The sequence below is a fragment of the Diospyros lotus genome, chromosome 14 (genome assembly GCF_014633365.1).
Source record: "Diospyros lotus cultivar Yz01 chromosome 14, ASM1463336v1, whole genome shotgun sequence".
NCBI classification, from domain to species: Eukaryota; Viridiplantae; Streptophyta; class Magnoliopsida; order Ericales; family Ebenaceae; genus Diospyros; species Diospyros lotus.
This window is the reverse complement of record NC_068351.1, coordinates 32,085,413-32,105,305: the sequence shown is the minus strand read 5'-3', so window position 1 is coordinate 32,105,305 and position 19,893 is coordinate 32,085,413. Positions and strand designations below refer to the sequence as shown.

At 35.9% G+C, this 19,893-nt stretch overlaps 2 protein-coding genes across 4 annotated transcripts; one reads left to right on the top strand and one right to left on the bottom strand.

Moving 5' to 3' along the window:
• The first annotated feature begins 3,083 nt into the window (after positions 1-3,083).
• Positions 3,084-9,761, top strand: LOC127790375 (mediator of RNA polymerase II transcription subunit 30). Of its 2 annotated transcripts, XR_008020767.1 has the most exons (4): positions 3,084-3,528; positions 8,874-8,975; positions 9,254-9,421; positions 9,494-9,761. XR_008020767.1 is itself a non-coding variant. In XM_052319863.1 (3 exons), the coding sequence occupies exons 1-3, from the start codon at positions 3,184-3,186 to the stop codon at positions 9,350-9,352; spliced, it is 546 nt and encodes a 181-aa protein (XP_052175823.1). In that variant the 5' UTR covers positions 3,084-3,183; the 3' UTR covers positions 9,353-9,761. The 2 variants fall into 2 exon arrangements, 1 of the variants encoding a protein (XP_052175823.1); XM_052319863.1 differs by having other exon boundaries at positions 9,254-9,761.
• A 556-nt stretch (positions 9,762-10,317) lies between these two features.
• On the bottom strand, positions 10,318-17,440 carry LOC127790374 (CBS domain-containing protein CBSCBSPB1-like). Of its 2 annotated transcripts, none has more exons than XM_052319861.1 (15): positions 17,157-17,440; positions 16,861-16,997; positions 15,375-15,543; positions 15,017-15,149; positions 14,756-14,926; positions 14,539-14,617; positions 14,291-14,404; positions 14,095-14,161; positions 13,816-13,921; positions 13,669-13,727; positions 11,656-11,765; positions 11,449-11,573; positions 11,114-11,199; positions 10,943-11,032; positions 10,318-10,750 (listed from the first exon to the last, which is right to left on the bottom strand). In XM_052319861.1, exons 2-15 carry the CDS (start codon positions 16,989-16,991, stop codon positions 10,577-10,579), a joined length of 1,614 nt encoding a protein of 537 aa, XP_052175821.1. In that variant the 5' UTR covers positions 16,992-16,997; positions 17,157-17,440; the 3' UTR covers positions 10,318-10,576. The 2 variants fall into 2 exon arrangements, with proteins under 2 accessions (XP_052175821.1, XP_052175820.1); XM_052319860.1 differs by having other exon boundaries at positions 16,861-17,042; positions 17,157-17,439.
• Between the last annotated feature and the right edge of the window lie 2,453 nt (positions 17,441-19,893).

The following is a 19,893-nucleotide window of genomic DNA, read 5'->3' as shown; positions in this document are numbered from 1 at the left end:
AAACCCCCGACCTCCGCCATCCCATGCACGCACGCAACCACCTGGGCTAGCCACTTCCTCATTAAATATACACTCCCCCATTAATTATAAAGAGATCCCACAGCCAATTCCCAAAATTACACCAACGCCCCTGAATTTCCAGAATTTTGCACATACACCCCAACAACTCATTTTTCTCTTATTTCACTCACACCCCGTAATTTCCAAAAATCTTTCAATTTAATTTATTTTACTATTTCTATAAATACTCCAAATAAGATAATTAATTACCTTAATTACCTATTTCCTCAAAATAACATAAATAAACATTTTTCCTTAATTCCTCAATATTCCATAATGACTTCAAATACCAAAATTAATAGTCATTATTTATTTTCCAAATTTTGAGTTATTACAGGTAAATCATTTGTGTTTGATGATAATGAAAAGTCTATTTCCCACGTTCTCATTAGTGTTATACCTAAGATAGAAAAGGCTAAGAAATTTTTTGATAATATAGGTGAGAAATACAAATCATCTGAAAAGTAGATGCTGGAGAGCTTATGGGCAATTTGACAAGGATGAAATATAATGGCGTGGGTGGTATTAGAGAGTACATTATGAAGATGGTTGATATAACTATTAAGTTGCCTGAGCTTAAGATCCCTATTATTGAGTCCTTCCTTGTTCATCATGCTCTTAATTCCTTACTTTCACAATTTGACCAATTGAAAACTTCCTATAATGCTCAGAAAGACAAATGGAATACTAATGAATTCATCTCCATCTATGATAAAGAAGAAAAAATGATTTTTAGAGGTTCTAGTGGTAGTGTAAATCTTGTGAGTTAGCTAAATCCGAAAGGATCTTCCTGGAACCACAATTACTACAAAAATAACAAAAGTGGCAACAAGATGGGTTACCCTATCTTAAATCAGAATTGTTGTAGTTTACTTTGATGACAATTCGCAAGGGGTTCCTTCTAAATGTCATGGTGAAAAGGACTTGAGCTTTGAAAGAGTGTTTGGTAAGCAAAGAAAAGCAATTGACCCCACAATGGGTGTCAAGTGATCATGTTGGACTAATCACCTAGGTCTTGCCTTAAATTAAGTACCTATAAAGATGTGACATTTATCCCCTCAAGAGAACTCCAATGCTTAAGTTAGTAAGGAAAAGATAAACAAATGTAGAATAGATTTTTGTTAGTGTGTTTATACTTTTAGGAGCTCGCTCCTATTTATAAATGACATGGAGTGACATCTAGAATGTAGTTTAGTTGTTAGGTTGAAATTCTTAAGTGATTGGAGAGATTTTTGAGATATTATAGAAATTCTAAGTTGATCAGGTCAACTAGAGAGATTCTCAATTGACCAAATTCAAAATAGACTAGGTTTGTTTGAATCTTTCATATCAACAATTGATCCAGATACAGGCTGGGTCAATAATCTGGATCTGGGTTGAATTTAAGGGACATGTGACGTTCCTAGGTAAAAATATGTGGTGACTTCAAATTGGCTTTCCTTGGCACACATAGTGCATGATAATTGATGAACCCACAAAGGTAATAGAGCAATTTCGCTTTCCCTTAAATTTTTCCCTCGTCAATAAGAAAATGTGTTTACAAATCTTGATTAAATCTAAACAAAAATAATAACAAAAAAGAATATTGATTAAGGATTACTAGATCAATTAGCTATATATCACAAGCCATATCAACGTATCAAACTTTGTTACAAGAGAGGATAAGGATTATTTCCTTAATTAGTTGCATTAGTTTCTTCAAGTAAGGGTAAGTTCTCCTATATTATCCCTTAACTTTGTTCGCTTTACATAATAATGGCAAAGTGAGGGTAAGACATGAGTTTTGCCTTGTTAGTTGAAGGAATCACTGCAAATCGTTGAGAAAATAATTATTATCTCATAATCAAAATTTTATAAGATCGTAAACTCTTGGGATGCCCTCCCTTGCGGGAGTTTCCAATGCTCATGTCCTTGATTTTGTTGGAGGGGGTAAATCATGGGATATGCCTTGAGATGGCCAGGGCTCGAACTCGTGACCCACCAAGATGACACTGGCATATTACTTGTCCTTCTTTTGCCAACTGAGTTGTGCCTTGGGGGCAAAACTGTAAACTCCAAACTCTAAAATTTAAATCATACACTTTCTTCTAATTTAAGTAGTCGTTGAAATTTCATGACTTAATCTAAAATTTTTATGCGAAGGTAAACATATAAAATTATTTTTTAAGAAGTAGAGCGTTTATCTGGTTTATATGTCCCAAGTGGTTAAAGAGACAAACTTGAATTCTTTCGATTTTTAGTTTTGGAGGTTTAAAAAAGTTTAATTAGGGTTTATTTATTTATGGAGAATATTTTTTATTTTCCATTTCTAGTTTTCATCTTTATTTCTATTTCTACAGAAAATTAGATAAAAATATAAAATATGTTCATTTTATTAAATATGAAACTAGTTTTGATTTTAAAAAACAAAATAATGTGTTCAAAATCATGCAAAAAAAAAAATGTAGGAATAAATGACAAGAGAAGAGGTGATTGACCAGGACAACTTGATGAAGAGAGGAGTTCTTGTCATTACAGTGGCAAAGAGGGGTGCTATAATGCTAGTTAAGGGATGAGAATAACAAAAGGAGAGAAAAAGGGTATTGGTGGTGTTCACCGATGTAATGGCAAGAATGAAAACAACAAAAGAAGATGTTAGTTGTGCTCGCTGTCAAAATGGCAAAGGACGACAGGAAAGAATAGATAAAGGTGTGATGAGTGGGTGATTAGGTGCAAATGAAATACTAGAAAAAAAAAATGAACAAATTGTTCTTAATAAGATTCAAAATGTAACTCAAATTAGAAAATTATGTTTTTTTAAGAAAATATCTTTTAGAAAATAATTTTTTTAAGATATTTTCTAAAGTTTAGTATAATTTTAGAAAATAGAAATTTTATTTTTTATTCTTCAATTTAAAAAAATATATTTTGAACATAATTTTTAATTTTCTATGTAAAATTATTTTTTTTAAAAAAAACTATTCTAATTTTTCAAAATAAACAGGGGTTTAAATATTTAACGGAAACTCACAAACAATCGACTGCTCTCTCTCTCCCTCTCCTTCTCTCTCTCCACTGGAAACTAGGGTTTTTGTTTTGTAATTGTTCAGTGGAGCAATTCGAACTCCATAACCGATCGAATCGATGGAGGAGAACGCCAAGTCCACGCAGGAGCTGGCAATGGAAGGGCAGAAGCACCTTGAGGAGACAATCGAAGCAGCGTTCCTGATCTTGTCCTCCATGAACGACGAGCTCTGCAACCCGGCGTTGTGGTCCACAAACACCGCGGCCACTGTTTCGACTTCGACTGGTACGAGTGCGTCGAGCAATGTCCATCACGTGTTCAGCGGATTAAACGGCGACGTCTCCTCGGATTCGTCGCACCACTTCGAGATGGGCGGCGGAGCCCTCGACGAGGCTCGTCTTCGCTACAAATCCTCCGTCGCCGCCCTCCGTTCTGTTCTCAAGGCCATCCCCAACTCTCAGAAGGTAAAATCCCTATGACAACCCTCTTCGGTTAAGCAACGATGAACTGTGCCTTTATTGTGTTATGAATTCAGACCACCTTAGATTACAAATTAGGAAGCAGAAACTATTGCCCTCTAGTTTTTTTTTATGCTTTGGTTGCTGAGGAAGTTTGCCTGCGGAATCTTGGACTTAATCTTGTTTTTGTGGCGGTGGGGAATGTAATTCAAAAAATGCTGTATCAATGGATAAAGCTGGTAGTCGCTTCAATTGAGAATGTAAACCTGGTTCTTTTATCCATATTTGGGGCAATTTATTTGATTGCTGGGAAAAACTTGGAAAAAAATAGGTGCGGGATGTTTGATACATTTATTTTTATTTTTGCATTTCCATGTTGTGCTGCTGCAAAGAGTAATACAACCCTGCTATCCAAGGTGGAAATGCATTTGGCCAATTGAGATTGACATTTTACTTTTTTGAACATGAAACTTCTAAATTTTCTGACACAGGATTGTTAACATAAGCAGCATTACTTTTCTTAGGCAAATTTGAGAATTGCATTGTTTTTGCTTTATGTTGATAAGAATGGAAAGAGAGCCATGGGTCTCTTTTTGCATTTCGTAATGCTTCACCTTGAAGTCTTGTGTAATTTCGAGATTGAAGGATTTGAAAGGTAACTTTCATATTAGGGGTTAGGACGTCAATGCCATGGGAGACATTTGTTTAGAATTTCAATTGTGACTTCAGTTGACACCTTGTTAAGGACAAGAATAGATATCCCATTCTCGAGTTGCACTTCAAAAGTTGATTGTTGATCTCAAAATATGAAATGACTTCAACTTAAGTAGGAGCTAGGTTTCTCTTGCATGGGACATTCATGGCCTTGTAAATTGGCGAGAGTTATCACCTTTAAAAGTACCAACCAATGTTGTTAAAAGAGCACTTAAGTGAGCTTAAGTGCAATAAATCCAAAGTGCAATTCTAGGGATTTTTCATGTCAAAGAAAAGCCTAGATTCAGCGCTAAAAGCACACCCCTTTTTGTTAACAGCAAGGCACATTAAGTGCACTTATTTATTTTATTGTTTTACAGTAGAGAAAGAGTTGTTACTAATACACCAGAACAGAGCCATCTATTTTATAAATATCTTGGAGTGCTGTAAGAGAATGATTTGGTGGTATTTGGTCATGATTTTTTTTTTTTACTTGGGCTGTTGCTAAATAACTAGAATTGAAGAGTCTAGATTTAATATTAGAAGCAAAGGAGGCAATGCAACAACTGGAACACCAACTTCAACTTCTAGTTCACGCCAGTTTTGGTTGAAGAAGTCAATTAGATGGCACTGATGAGGAAGATGATGAGAAAAAAACTCCAATGATGAAGTTGACTTTCTTAATGGATCTAGAGTAAATCATTGAAAATGAAGTAAAAGACCCTCTTTGTTCTCTTTTAGTATAAATTTTGTCCTTAGCAATATTATCTAGTAATTTAGTTGCAGTTATTATACTTTCCCTTTATCTTTTTAACATTTTGTGCTTTGTTTCTATTGGTGAGTGCTTGCACTTTGCACTTAAGCTCCAGAAGCCTTTGTGCTTGAGTGTGCTTTAGAGCCTTTAAAAGCACTAGTACCAATGTGTCAGGACCCAAGGGTTTTACTAGGGATAAAACAGTAATTAGTCTATTTTACATTTTACTTGTATTTTTCTGTAGTTGTATTTTTCTGTTAGTTTGTTATTTCTGTAGAGTAGCTATATAAAGCTACTGAAGACTGTTTGTAGGACATGTTTTTGAATGATAATTGAATTCAGCCATTTCCCTCTCATCAATTCTCTCTCAATTTCCCTCTGAATTCTCTCCCGATCCCTCTGATTTCTCTGTAATCCTCCCTCAATTCTTGCTGTATTTCCCTGCCTTTCAGTCTGATTCCCCCTTGATTTCTTCCGATTTCCTATAAGAACCCTAAGCAAACCCTAGGTACATGACACAATGGTCCAACACAAATGTAGGTTTGGGATTCTTTTATAGAAATAGACACAAGATATCATGAGGGTGAGCCTGGTAGCATCAATAAAATTGTTCTTTTGTGACTATAATGTCAGGGTTTTGAGTTGTGAAATAATCTTTTTTGCAAAAGTAAGGATAAGGTTATGTAGAAAAACAACTCTTACCAAACCTCACTTAGCGGGGTGCCTTATGCACTAGAAATTAGGCCTAGAGTCACGAGATATTATGATTTCATAAAAATAAGCAAATGGACACAGTAGGGATAAGATGAAAAATAATATCCTTTTAAGATAAATTACATTGACCACCTTTGAGATATGAATGACTAGTTTGCGCATATTTTTTAAAAGCACAGGTTAGTTGTTCATATATCATATATTGGTAAACTTAATGTAAAAAGCATTTTATAGTAGCAAACCTTTAATATATTCCTAAAAGTCCGTACAAATTAAACAATCAAGACAAATTGAAAATATCACACATTTTTTAGTTACAAATATTTAATTTATTCCCTCGATGTACTTTAATGATTCATAAAAAGTAATTATTATCATCATTACAAGCCTTAATCCCACTAAGTGAGTTCGGCTACATAAACTTTAACTCTTCATTCCAAACAAAAAAAAATTCAGTAAGGATAAAATAATATTAGTAAAAAATGTTTTTCTTTTGGATAGTTCATATCAGCAAAATATTACCACAGTAAGTAAAAATTAGTAAAAATGAGAATTTTAAAACATCTAAAAACTAGGATCATTTAAAGTTTTATAATTTTATTAAAAAATTTACTGAACTACTCAACAGTAAAATATTACCAGAATCTGTAAAAACTATTAAAAAATTCATTCTATAAGTGAGTTGATAAAGAAGCCTGGACTTAGCAATATCAATCTCGTCAATAAGTGGATCCCTTGTGTTAGGTTATTTTGATAATGGGATTATCCTCTAGTTCTTCCATTCCATAAGGATTATTGAATATGGGATCAAAAGAAAAAATTTCCAATTTTCTAGTGGGAACTTAATCAATCAGGTGGAACTCATACCTTTTTGGAACTACCAAGCCTGTAAACTATCTATGCCACCTCCCAACAGAGCACCAGCACCAAAACTCATTCTTGGCCATACCTGCTCACACTTCCCACCAGTGACCCCAATGGCCCAACCCCACAACCTATATGGCCTTCCAGATCCATCCCAAGCATCCACCCATAGTTACCAGGAATGTGATACATTTCAGGCCATGGTATGGGGTACATACGTATGCTAATTTTGTGGTATGAAAAGGGTAGGCTTAATTGGTGTGTTATTTTAGGTCATGGTATGTTTCAGAGTTGTACTTGAGTCGAAATTAGTAAAGAGTCCTATGCAAACAAAGTGATGTTTGAATATAATTCAAAATACCATAGAATATACAAGAAAGTGAGGTGGGCAAGCTTTCTTTTCTATAATTTTCTTTGGAAATAATTTTGAGTTTAAGTTTCTTCCTTAATTTTTTATTTTTTTTTAACTAAACTCATGCACTCCTTGGGATCCCCATTCTTGGGGATTCAGATTGCATTCCTGGCGATCTGGGGACACAAAAGAACCACGATCTAGAATGTGATCCAGATCGTGGTTTCATGGGTGTAGGAGGGTACCTGGTAACCATGCACCCACCTGCCACAACTTCAGTTACTCTCACCCATATTCTTAAATATCTCATCGACTTGAGAGGAGAGAAAAAGCTGTGATTCAAGGTTTAGATTTATGGCAACAATGTTGGTTTTGGTCTGATGAAAAGAGGATAGAAGGAAATCCAATTTTTCAGAGAAGACAGAGATGGGTAGGGTTGAGAGTTGTGGTTATTTGGGGGGCTTTTTTCGTCCATTGACAAATTGATAGGCATTATTGTCTACTTTAAGTTTAAGGGCCAGTATTACCTAGATGATGCTAGGTTCAAAAGGTAAGGCATGTAGTATTTTTGATACACGAGGACATGTATTTAGCAATCATTATAATTACCTTATCTTTTTATTAATAATATTTACCCCACATGGTGGGATTAAGGCTTGATATGTTGATGAATATACCATTTAATATATGACAATAGTAATATATTGAAAAAATTCATAATACTAAAATAAATATACCTTTAAATCCATAATAGTGATGATACATCAATCTTTCATCCTAAAGGAAAAAAATAAAAATTATTTTTTGACCCAAAAGGTTATGGGTTTGAATTGTGAAAACAACCTCGTTGCAAATTGAAGGTAAGTCTGTGTGCAAAAACTACTGTTCCCTAACCCTTGTTAAGTGGAGAACCTCATACATTGGAGATGTCTGCTGTAATTAGGTTTAATTATGTGTTTTTCATGCTTTACCGAAAGTTACTGTTTTTATAAATTTTACTAGAAAGTGTTCTAAACATGTTTTAGGCATGATTGTTTATAAAATAGAATTGAAATTACCCTCTTTTTTTTCATTCCAGACATGAATATTGGGAATTAGAAATTCAACACAAAATTTTGTGAAATTGATTCATTCCAAACAAGGTGTTAGTTTTCAATTTTTTGCATTATGGTATTTTTTTGTCATTCTATATAATGTTTTCTAGGTGTTTCTGGTAACTTAATTATGTGTTATGGTTTTATTTGTAGTATTTTCCTAGACTTGTTATTAATAGTTTGTTTTTTGTTTAGTTTCCTAATAGGAATGGCATTACTAGAACTTTATTAATACCATTGTGATCTTTCATTTTCATTAGTAAATAAAACAACTGCCTACAGTTCTCGCTCTTTCCTAATTTTTCAATTTCAGCCTGTTATTTGGGTAATCCTACTTCCAAGCATGTTTTCACCCCCCAAATTTCAACTTTTGAGCCATATTTTATCTCTAAATTGCTTACAAACCTATTGCATATCTGACCTTTAGCCTTTTCAACATTTTCCCTGGCCTTCTAAGTTCTAACCCTGAATAAGCCTCTAATCATTTACTATTCTGATAATTCCAGATTTGTGCTACATCATCTATCTTTTCCTTCAAGGTGCTTGATTTTTTAATTGTCTCCTCCATCATTGACCTATAGCTAGAGAGCTGTGGAGCTCTGTGTACGCACTGTAGAATATTGGTCTTTGCAAATCTTAATATTGTGTCCTGAGTTCTCAGTTGGAGTTTGAAAAAATACATATTTCTCATTTGGCAAAATTTGACTAAACAGTTGTCCCTTGGTAACTACTCTTCAGAAATCCTGTTCAATGGTAAGGTTTGGGATATTTTCAATGCAGTTGATGTTAAGATAACATCATCATAGAAAAATGAGATTACAATTAGACTGTCCTGGCCACAACTCTAAACCTTCATTTTCCATATTTTTTGTCTTGATAGGCACGATCATGTGATGGCGTTTCCACAACGAACAATTCCATGGCCTCTGTAGATCAAACTGAAATTGGGAAGTTGGAAGAGCAAGCTTCAATGTTAAAACAGGTATTCTTGAGGTTACAGATTCAGATTATGAATGCAGCCGTTCCTAGGAATAGATGTTTCTATGTTTCTCTGTTTTGGATGTTGCGAAGGCAGTCACCTTCATGAGGGGGGCGCTGACGGTTGAATTATTTACTTGCTTTGTGTTGTGCATTTGGGCTCTCTTGAGTCTATTTGGAGCACATGCATTTGCGTATAACATAGGGGGATGTATATCTCAATTTTCTTTTTCCTTTCTTTTCCCTTCTTAAGTTTATTGACATTGAATTCATATACCGTAGGAGCTTGTAAACAAAAACAAGTATCTCAAGCTTCTTATAGATCAGCTACGAGATCTTGTGACTGACATTTCAACGTGGCAAAGTTCTTGTTCTGTCTGAAGTGCAACACAGACATGTTTGTCTGGATGGCGCATAATTATAGAGGCCAAGTCTTGGAATCCATTTGAGGTGATTATACTTTACTTTTACCTTCTTGTTGGTTTTGTGAAGCTGCAATTTTTTCATCAACATTGTTCTCAGATTGATTGGCCAAGGCAATTAAGTCCTCTATCAGCAGTGCCGGATGATTAAGGAGAAATGATATTTGTGACGAATGGAGCATTTGTAAGGTTCAAAAACCACCAATATATTTATATTAACAAAAAAACAAGAAAAAAAGCCCATATGAAGAGGAACCTTTAGGTTATTTAGGTGATGAGACTATGTTGCTTTAATTAATGCAGAAACTGCCTATCATATATAGCTCGGGCTGTGCGACTCTGCCAAATGTTATGGTCCTTTTCATTTAGCTTCTACTGTTACTTTAGCTATGGGTTATAGATTCCGGATCGTACATTTCTCTCATGTGGTCCGTCCTGCAATTTTCCAGTTTTAACCTCTGAATATAGAAAGAAGGGCAGATTAGAGTCCAGAGGATGAGTTTGAAGTTGCCATTTTTTAGCTAAGATAAGCTTTCAGGGTCTTCTCAGCAAAAGAGAATAAAAAATAATAAAAAAATCTATAGTTACAATTATGTAGCTATCTCACTTTGGTTCCCTTTTAATATTGTCTTTATCATTTTAAGCACATTTTATAAATTAAGTACGTCTTTCAACTTACCAAAGAGGATTGTTTAAAAAATAACAAATCAAAGAGATTGGATATGTAAAAATAAATAAATTAGAAATGATTAGTAAAGACGGTCAAATCTGCAAGTTGTTTCATGACCTGAGTAGTCTAAAATTAATTTGACCGTTCTTTCCAAAGGAGGCTAGTTCAAGAACAAGACAATCACTAAGCATTGCAAACACAAACTAACATTAAAGAAAACGATCCAATGCCCGTCATTGAAAACATTCTGGGGATGTCACAAATGTTGCTCTAATTTTATTCATTATGCACAGATCAACAGTCCCAAGAACCATTCTCAATACCAGGCAATTTCCCACGCCAACTCGTAAACCTAAGGGGCGGGGGGCTGGATCTTATCACCATTTTTTTTAAAGAACATATATATTTGTCACTTTTTCTCGTATTGAATAGTTTTGCAAAACCAAATGGTACGCACAATACTGCTAATCAATTTTACCTCGGGAAGATTTTGACAGCATTTAGTTAGCACCCCTACGCCTTCTTGAAGAATGCTAACATCCCTAACCCAGCGGCAAGCGCCGCCCCAGCAGCTGCAGCACTGTAGGCGGAGGCCCAGGCTGATTGAGTATAGTCTTGACCTGCAGTAGTTACCGGGCCCCTCCTCCGGCCAGGTATCCCTGTATAATCTAAATGCAACTTCAGTCCCTGTCAGGAAGCCGAATCATTTGTTCAGGCTTTGTTCATCGACAGGTGTAGAAAATATGTCTCCAAGGCATGAGACCTCCCAAGAGGATCATACAACTTGAATAGAGAGAATGTAAAGATGCAAACTCTCAACTGGCTAATTTGTCTATGGCTTTTAGTTCTCATAGACAAGGTATAGGCACCGTTTCTTACCTTCCAACCGGCGGATTTTGCATGGTCTACGGCTGCAACAAGATCACTGTCGGATGCAAGCATGACCATATCGTGGTCTTCATCTTCGTACTGCAAATGTGATCGTCCGTGGAATTAGAAGTTCACACTAGGAGAAAGCAAGTGAAAATAGGCAAATGTGTTGACACGTACCAGTATTTGAGGCAGGTTGTTCCTGTCAATGTCATCCCCAACCCTCTGAAGGATTGCAGTAACGAGATCTGCCAAACTCCGTGTATCTGAACATGGAAGCCACAAAGAATCTGGTTGGTTAATCAAGGATAATCACAGTTAATGAAGCCAGGATACTCAAGTTTTTCTTAGCCAAAACGCGTAAATGAATTATCACATCTGGATAATCTGTAGGTTCAAATATTGCGTCGAATCACACGAGCCATCAGCCAGAAATAAGGTTAACACTTATGAGCTCAAGCTGAATGCAACTATACAATTGGTCATCTGTGATAAAACAGAAACTGGAGACATACCACAATTAAATCTATGCATTCTGCCCTTTTTATCTTGAATCTTGAAAGCAAAGATATTAGGAAGGTTCGATGAATAGGCCAAAAGTCTTGATGCGTCTTCAGAAGTCAACTTTGAGGAGCCATCACTGAAACATGATCGGTGATAAGTTGCCATTAAGCACAAATTGTTTAGAACTGCGACATCATATTAAGAGCAGGGTGTACAACCTTTGCGAATCTTCCTCACCATCCAGAGGAGATAATGCCATGGCAGAATCCCAAAATTTTTGCATCATGGTGCTTGCAGCCTCGTTGCTAACCCCAGCAGTGCTTCCCACCTAGCACAAATGCAGGGAACAATGATCTCCGCCGAAGGAAATAAATTTTCAAACATAGAGGTTCATTTAAGTTCCCATGCTTCATCGATTAATTACTATGGAGACTGCAGAATTAGCTAGTTGTATTTTATTGAATCTCTCAGTGGCATGGTAAAACACCACTGCATGGGAAACTTTCAAGTGGTACAGAAACCGCAGATACAATAAGAATATGTGGAAATATCTAAAATATTGCAGATTGTGCAATTTTAATCTCCCAAAGAAGTGCTCTTTTTAAATTTTATTTATTTGGATAGGGAGGAGGGCTTTTTGTTCGGTTTATGCATCTTCCGTTAACTATTTGAATAAGCTCTTTGACTGTTGGAGGTTAACATCTTGGAGGTCAAATATGTAAAGAGATTTATTAGAAATTAAGAAGATTGAAAGGGAAATAGGCAACCAATCAGTCCCGGGACAAGGGATTACACGTGAAGACAATTACCAGAGAGTAACTTGAGTACAGGGGCTATACTTACAAGGCAGTGAATTTATCATTATTCATCTTAATCATAAATCTAGACTATACTATGCATGTTCTGGATCTTAATAAGACTATCAAAAACTTCAACCAGCCATCTTTTTTTTCTGTTTCTGTCAGCCGATAACAAAATTGTCGTAATTTGACAAAGGAATGAAGCCATATACCATTCTGCTTGGAGAGTCGATACTAACAATTCCATAAACTCTCAACTTTAAGTTCTAAACCTATTTTACCCATTTCTCTTATTGATGCCATTGTTCCTTCAGTACATAATCTTTATCAGGACATTAAGTCCCAGGAACTCATCTTCAGGAGTTTGAAAACAAGTCTTTTATCTTTCATTTATCATTCAGCTCCAGAAAGCTCCTGAGCCTTTATTATATTGTTGAGTTTTAAAAACCTTCCAGCGCACAAACCTTAATTGCACTTCTTAGATACTATGACTAGAGGATTATTATTTTCAAGGCATTTCTATGTACATCAAAGGGGAATTAGAACAAGTTTCAATACCTACTGTTGAGGAGGTTGCCACTGTCACTAACTACACTAAGAAAGCACGAGGAAGCAGTGGGATTTTTCGGTATTATTAGATTTGGATCTCTGGAGCCTTGACTTATCAAAACATAAATAAACAGAAAAAAGAAAAAATTATAAGCAACCTTCAATTCTAGGCTCATTTAGATTACACTCATTGCTCCAGTGGCGAGTGATGTTCATGAGGTTTTTGGGCTTGAAACTAAAGACAGACTGAAGTAAAAAGTTAGTCAAGCCTTCCAATGATTACTTGCACTGACCGCCTGTATTAAAACTTATGAAAATTCATTTGCTATTATATTTTCTAGATAAAAAGTAAGAAAAAGGTAAGAGAAAAGGAATGAATCAACAATGAATTTGTCATGCACATTGCTATCACTCCTACTCAACTAGAGATGTCTTAGCTAGTCCTCAGTAGCATTAGGAACAATACAATTGACTACTTGAACCAATGTTTTGCTGGATATCCATTGAGTGACATTATAACTGCATTCAGTTATTACCATCCCAACAAATGCAGCATACACAACATGTAATGCTAAGACAACATACAGTTTTCTGAATTATATGGGATTACACATATATGGAACAATAATGTCCATAAAAGTATTTAATGTCTTTTTTGTGATTGCAATTCAGATTAATTTTGGTCTCTCTTGTCTAGCATTATTCTTAATATGGATAGGGATACAAAAGACAGCACACCAACAAAGTTAGTTGTCTTTTGTTTGCTGAGAAAATGACCCAGAATTTTTTGTTATAGCTCATACTCATGCAGTAGGAATGTCAACTCTACTGAGTCAACCCTAATATAGATGATAGTTAAGAAAAGAAAGAAACTTGACTTACTGTAGCTACAGCAGCATGAGTGACATGAAGTACGTCAAGAACAGCAACTACAATTCCATCTGTTCTGGACCAACCATACTAGTCATAAATTACAATTGAAAACTCGAGAATTCAATAAAAATTTAATTGTTAATGAGGATAAATTACCTTTATCAATCACAGGAAGATGTAGAAACTTCCCGTCATGCATGGTATGCAGCGCATCAACAATGGGTGTATCTACTTTTGCACATTCCGGATTTGGGGTCATAACCTGAATTAAGTGGGGAAGTTCATATGCAGCTTTCAAGTTACTTTTTTTTTTTTTCGCATCACAAGAAAAGATGGCATACTACCCATAACTTGCAGCTGCACTTAAAAAAGTTACAGGAGAGAAATTAAAAAATAATACATCAAACAGCAATGCCATTAGAATGAGTAAATCACCTTATCCACTAGAGTAGTCTCAGGAGGGAGCTTCTGTGCTATTACCCGCATCAAAATATCCCTTGACCTGAGAGAATTAAATGCGACCTATTCTAATTAATACTTTACTTTAATAAAACAATTATTGACATTTGATTTTTGGTTTTCGGAACCAAAAACCAATTTGAGCTGTCAAGATGATGTAAAAGAAACTCACGTCAGAATTCCCCGTGGTTTATTCTCAACTATTACCACAGCAGAGCTCATGTGACATTCACGCATCCTCTTTGCTGCCACAAGGACCGTGTCAGTTGGTGAGACTGTTACAATCCTGATAATGCCATAATTGGTTAGGGAACTTCAAATATGTTTAATGGGAAGATTTACAAACAATATCCACGAAACATACCAATAAAACTAAGTATGGAACACAAGGGGGGGGGAAAGGAGAAATATATTACCTACTTTGAATTCTCAGGAATGAGAGTAGACAAAGAGGGCCTAAACATTTGGTCTCGAAGTGTTTCAATGAATGTATTCCGACCTATTGATCAATCAACAAGCAACGAATAAGAAACATGAAATTCCATATCCTCTAAAAAAGGCTAGTAAGCTAACACAAGTCCATGAGATAATTAGAATGTCTGCTACAGAATATATCTAATATATGCACTTTGCTAACCAGAGATGGATGTTCCCCATTGTTTTTCAACACCTTCAACAGCTGCCACAATTGCTTTTCCTTTTTCAGCTGCCCTTTCCATGCGTGCAATAGCATCATACAGACACTTTGCTATGTCAAGTATAGCAATGACCTCTCCTTTCTCCACAACCGGCAAATGTCGGAATTTTCCTGTGACCAGATATCAACACCATATTCAGCAGACATTATAAAAGTACACTGGACAAATAAAACACCATGAGCTTTCTAACTAATACCAACCCTGCACCATCTTTTGCAAGGCTTCCACGGCAAGAGTGTCAGAAAGTACAAAAACTGGATTCCTAGTCATGACCTTGGAAACAGGTGTTTCCTCAAGATTCAGCTCGCATGCAATAACTCTTGTTGCAATATCCTTCAAAAAAAATAATAATAAAACAATACAAACCATATTTAGAAATAAAACCTGCAGTTGATGGATTTGGAAAGTATGCCAGTGGAGTTATTTTTGAGCACCTGTTTCATATCCTATTTCAAGTGTCTAGAAAAAAGTAATTCACAAATAAAGTAGAATGGGTTGGGGTAGGGGGGAGGTCTTCTTGTACTTGTTTATACATTATACAAGAGATCAAAGTCAAACCTTGTCTGTCAGGATACCGCAAAGTAGTGCATTTGAGCTGGTCAATAACAAAGCATCAGATCTACGAGCAGCCATCTTACAGCAAGCTTCATAGACACTGGTAGTTTCAGGTATTGTCAGGGCCTTTGAGAGCCTCAGACGCTTCACTGTACGCTCTCCAGTTACTCCTCTGTTCCCAATACAAGTGACAATAAAACAAAAAATTATATATATCAATGAGGTTCTAATTTCAAATGTTCAAACTTTTTTTCTTTTGTTTGTTCTGTAATGAGGCTGGTTGAGTATACTATCGATTGGTAATTTTGGCCTTGTTCAATGCCGCAGCACATTTAACTCATTATTGTCTTCAGGGACTTGAACTGTTCTCTACTATGTGTGGATTAAATAAACAAAGATGTCCCTAGAGCATAAGGCTTCCCACTTTATGAGGGTCAAGGTGGTGTCACTTTTGTATACAACTTTAATGTTGCTTGTTTTCTACTATGCCTGGATGGATAGTTAAAATAATTTGACTTGAGAAGTTTGTGCCCAACGAGTACTAACAAACAATAAGGCACTTTGGCAGAAAAGATGACGCGGAAACTCTTTAAAAATGCAACCAAACGGTACCAAGCCTCTTAAAGTAACCTCTTCTCCATTAAACTCTAAAGTTGAAAAATAATCCATAAAGCCACAAAATCAACTAACCACCAAATGTGACCTTAGTCTCTTTATTCATCTTATATGTCAGTAGTAGTTTCAGCACCTGATATTCAGAGAAAAGAAAACAAGTTTGGTCCCAAAAATATTTTGATGAAGCCTACGGTTGTGGCAAGAACAATATTGTAACCAGTAAAATGTGAGCATGTGAACAAACATACTATTACAACTGTGACCTCAAAAGAAGGGGGTGAACGCTCCAATGAAAATACAAAACAAATTATGGCAACCCCACAACCAAGTACTAAAAATCTCTGCCTGTACTAACCGTACACCAAAAGGAGTCTGATAATTTTAAATTTTTTAGGGCAGGGCCAAAGGAGGAAAATATCTGATGGGTGATGGCAGCTTCATGACAATTATTTTATATATGGTAAAATACAGTTAAACACTAATTTCATGGGTAAATACATATTCTGCTAACAGGTCACGTAATGGTGATTTTGAGAGCTCAGATGGTGGTGCTGTAGAAATTAACATCTTACGGAGAGTTCTGTGTCAGCGTTTTAATTACTAATTTACTATTATTAACAATTTGCATAAAATACAAGTTCGTAGTTGTTCAACAAAATTTATTATCTTGCAGATCAGAGAGAGATGCATGAAAATATTCGTGAAAAACAAAACGATCTGAATAACTAGTTGCATGAGCTAAAGAAGATCTGAATAACTAATTGCATGAGCTAAAACATAAGTATAATACAAAAGAGTTCGAATAACCACTTCATTACATATGTGAATCGAACAGATATATATATATATATAAAACGACAGTAAAAGAACATACGTAGAACGAGAAGAAGAGAAGGATTTCCGCCCGGTGTCAACGGCGCCATTATCGGAAGCTTTGTTCTTCGCCGTCGATGATGAGTTCCTTGACACACTTCTCCGAGCAGAACCCCCTTGACTCGATGTCATCTTCACCTACAAACGACGACAAACCTTCAATTGCTTATCCACTTCAAGCGTCTGCATCAAACAGGCAAAGAACAAAGGTTTGACCACAATAGCACGCAAGAGAATTTCGAAAAAAAAGGCCAAAGCTTAATCTGAACCAAAAAAAAAAAAAAGGAAAAAAATAACCTGATAAAATTCAAATTTGAAATGATCGTAGCTCAATAGTGCCTGTGTTGAAAATTCAGAGTACGATGGAGACAAACACAAGAAGATCGATTGAAAGGAGATAGAGGTGCAACGATTGATTGGAGGATTAGATTTTCCGAGGAAAACTAATCGTTGAATTCTCCGGGAAAATGGATGTTCCAATTTTCCGGGAAAATACAACCGGTGGAGGATGAAGATGGGAAGAGGGAAACCCTAAGAAATGGTGAAGGATTTGGTTGGGGACAGAGGATTTGTCTTCGAAGACTTTGACCAATAGAGTTTTACCACGTCAGCAATTGCTTTTACATCAATGAGGACATAGAGATTCCGCTGTTTTTCAGTTTCTTAGTTTGACTTTATATTTTTTTTTAATTTCATAAAAATTTAAAATTGCATACGCCAAATTATTTTAATCCTAAAAATAAGAAATATAAACAAAAAAGAATATATGGTCAAAAATTCTTGTCGATAATTTGAATTCAAATATTAATATTGATAATATAAAAATATAAATTAACCAAGAATATCAAGTATGATCTATTGAATTATAGTTGATATAGATTGAAACAGGAGTCTCTCTCGTTAATTCGTATAATAGAGCTCAATAAAAAATTATCTAGGACTATCCCCAAAAAGACCCTTAGTAAGTTAAGATTGATTCATTGAAATAAAAAATATAGTTAGGTTAACTATAATGTTGATACAAGTCTTTAGAAAGTATGACTAAATGATGATGTGAGAATAGGTGATTTTACATTCATCAAATATCTCTTTCTTTTTCTTTGGTTCATTGTCGAACCACCATGACCTCTCTCTCTCAAATTTGTCATGTGTGGATATTAAGAAACTTGTTAGAATATATTTGTATTTCCTATATCTTTCTACGTATCTATATTAGCTTATTAGGTTTTATTCTATTTTTGTTTACCTAGTACATTTAGTTGTTATACTTTGTGGTACAAATCATGTAATACATCTTGATCCGTGTATATATATTAGCATGATAAATGAACAATAAAATAACATTTTTCTTAACACGGTATCAGAGCCCCTGTCCTAGGGTTTTCTAGGTTTTTCTCTCTGGTTCTTCTCTACCAGCAAGAATAGACATCGCTGCCTCAAAGTCATCTCTGCCACATTACTGCAACTGGTTGCCGTCAACCACATCTTCCACTTGCCCGACCCGTGGTTCGCTACCTCCACCATCACTCGACTACTATGACCCACACCTTCACTAACTTGCGGCTCCTAAATCTCACAGTCCGCCCTTTAGATGTTCCTTCATCGATCGCCATCTCTTACCGTCGTCGACCAATCTCTTGCGACCATTTATCTTATGCCCTAAGTCTCGCCTTTTAGCAGATCTGCCGCTCCATCACTCTTTGTCATCGTTGGTTAGTTCACTGACCATTAGGCTTCCCATCTCCGTCGATCGATGGCTTTTTCTTTTCTTCAACATTGCCGTTGTTGCTCAATCTCTCTTTTTTGGTTGCCATCATCATTACTGGTCGACATATCTGTCCTTTGCCGGTTAAAACTTCCCTAGATCTGAAACCATTGCTAGATTTAAAACCTTTATCGACTGTCGAAGCAAGCCCCTTAGATCTACAACCAATCAGATCCGTTGTCAGTCACCCAGATCCGTTGTTGATCGCCACTCAAATTCGCTATCAGCCTTCTAAATCTGGCTGCCACCACTCAAATCTGCCACCTCACTCACCAAATCCGACCATCATTGCTCAGATCTACGTCTAGCTCACCCAAATCCAGCCTCTGGTCTCTCAGAACTCACGGCCACTTCTCAGATCTGGGAGAGATCTCATCTCAGTCGCCTTCTAGTCACCACTGTTGGATCTATCTAATCTAGAAGACATCTCATTAGATCTTGTCCAGATCTGTCAGATCTAGAAGAGATCTCATCAGATCCTGGCTACCAGCACACCATGGCTGACCCTCAAGCTTCTAATGTTGTCAGTCCCAGTAATGTTGTCAACCCCAATAATTTCATACTCATGGATGAACCGATGAACCATTCCCATTTTGGTGAGTTACAGAATCTTCATGTTTCGTATAGGCTAAATGGAAAAAAAATTACCTAAAATGGTCCCAGTTGGTTAAGACTTTCCTTAAGGGAAAGGGAATCTGGGGATTCACTATTTACTGCATAGGATAAGCGTGACTTAATGGTTATAACACAACTTTGGAATGCCATAGAGCCAGAAATTAGTAACGCATGTATGTTTCTATCTACTACAAAAGACGTTTGGGATGCCATCCAGCATACTTATTCCAAGAAAAATGACTCTACTCAAATATATGAAATTAAGGTTAAACTAATGGCTACTAAACAAGGTAATCTATCTACTACGAAGCATACCAATTCACTGAAAAATCTCTAGCAAGAAATGGACCATTATCATTCTCTTTTTATGAAGGACAAAGAGGATGCTGGGATAGAGCGTCAGTATATTGAAAAAAAATTGTATCTATGATTTTTTGGCTAGTCTCAAGCCAGAATTTGATTAAGTTCGAGTGTAAATATTTGGAAAGCAGGAGTTACCATCGTTAAATGAGACAATTGATATTGTCAGGGTTGAAGAAAGTCAACACAATGTGATGCTTATAGATCGTTTTGCACTGGCCATACAAGGTACTAAGGGTACTTTCACAACTGAGCTTAATGATTCTCCTCCATACAGGGTAAGAAGCCTAATCA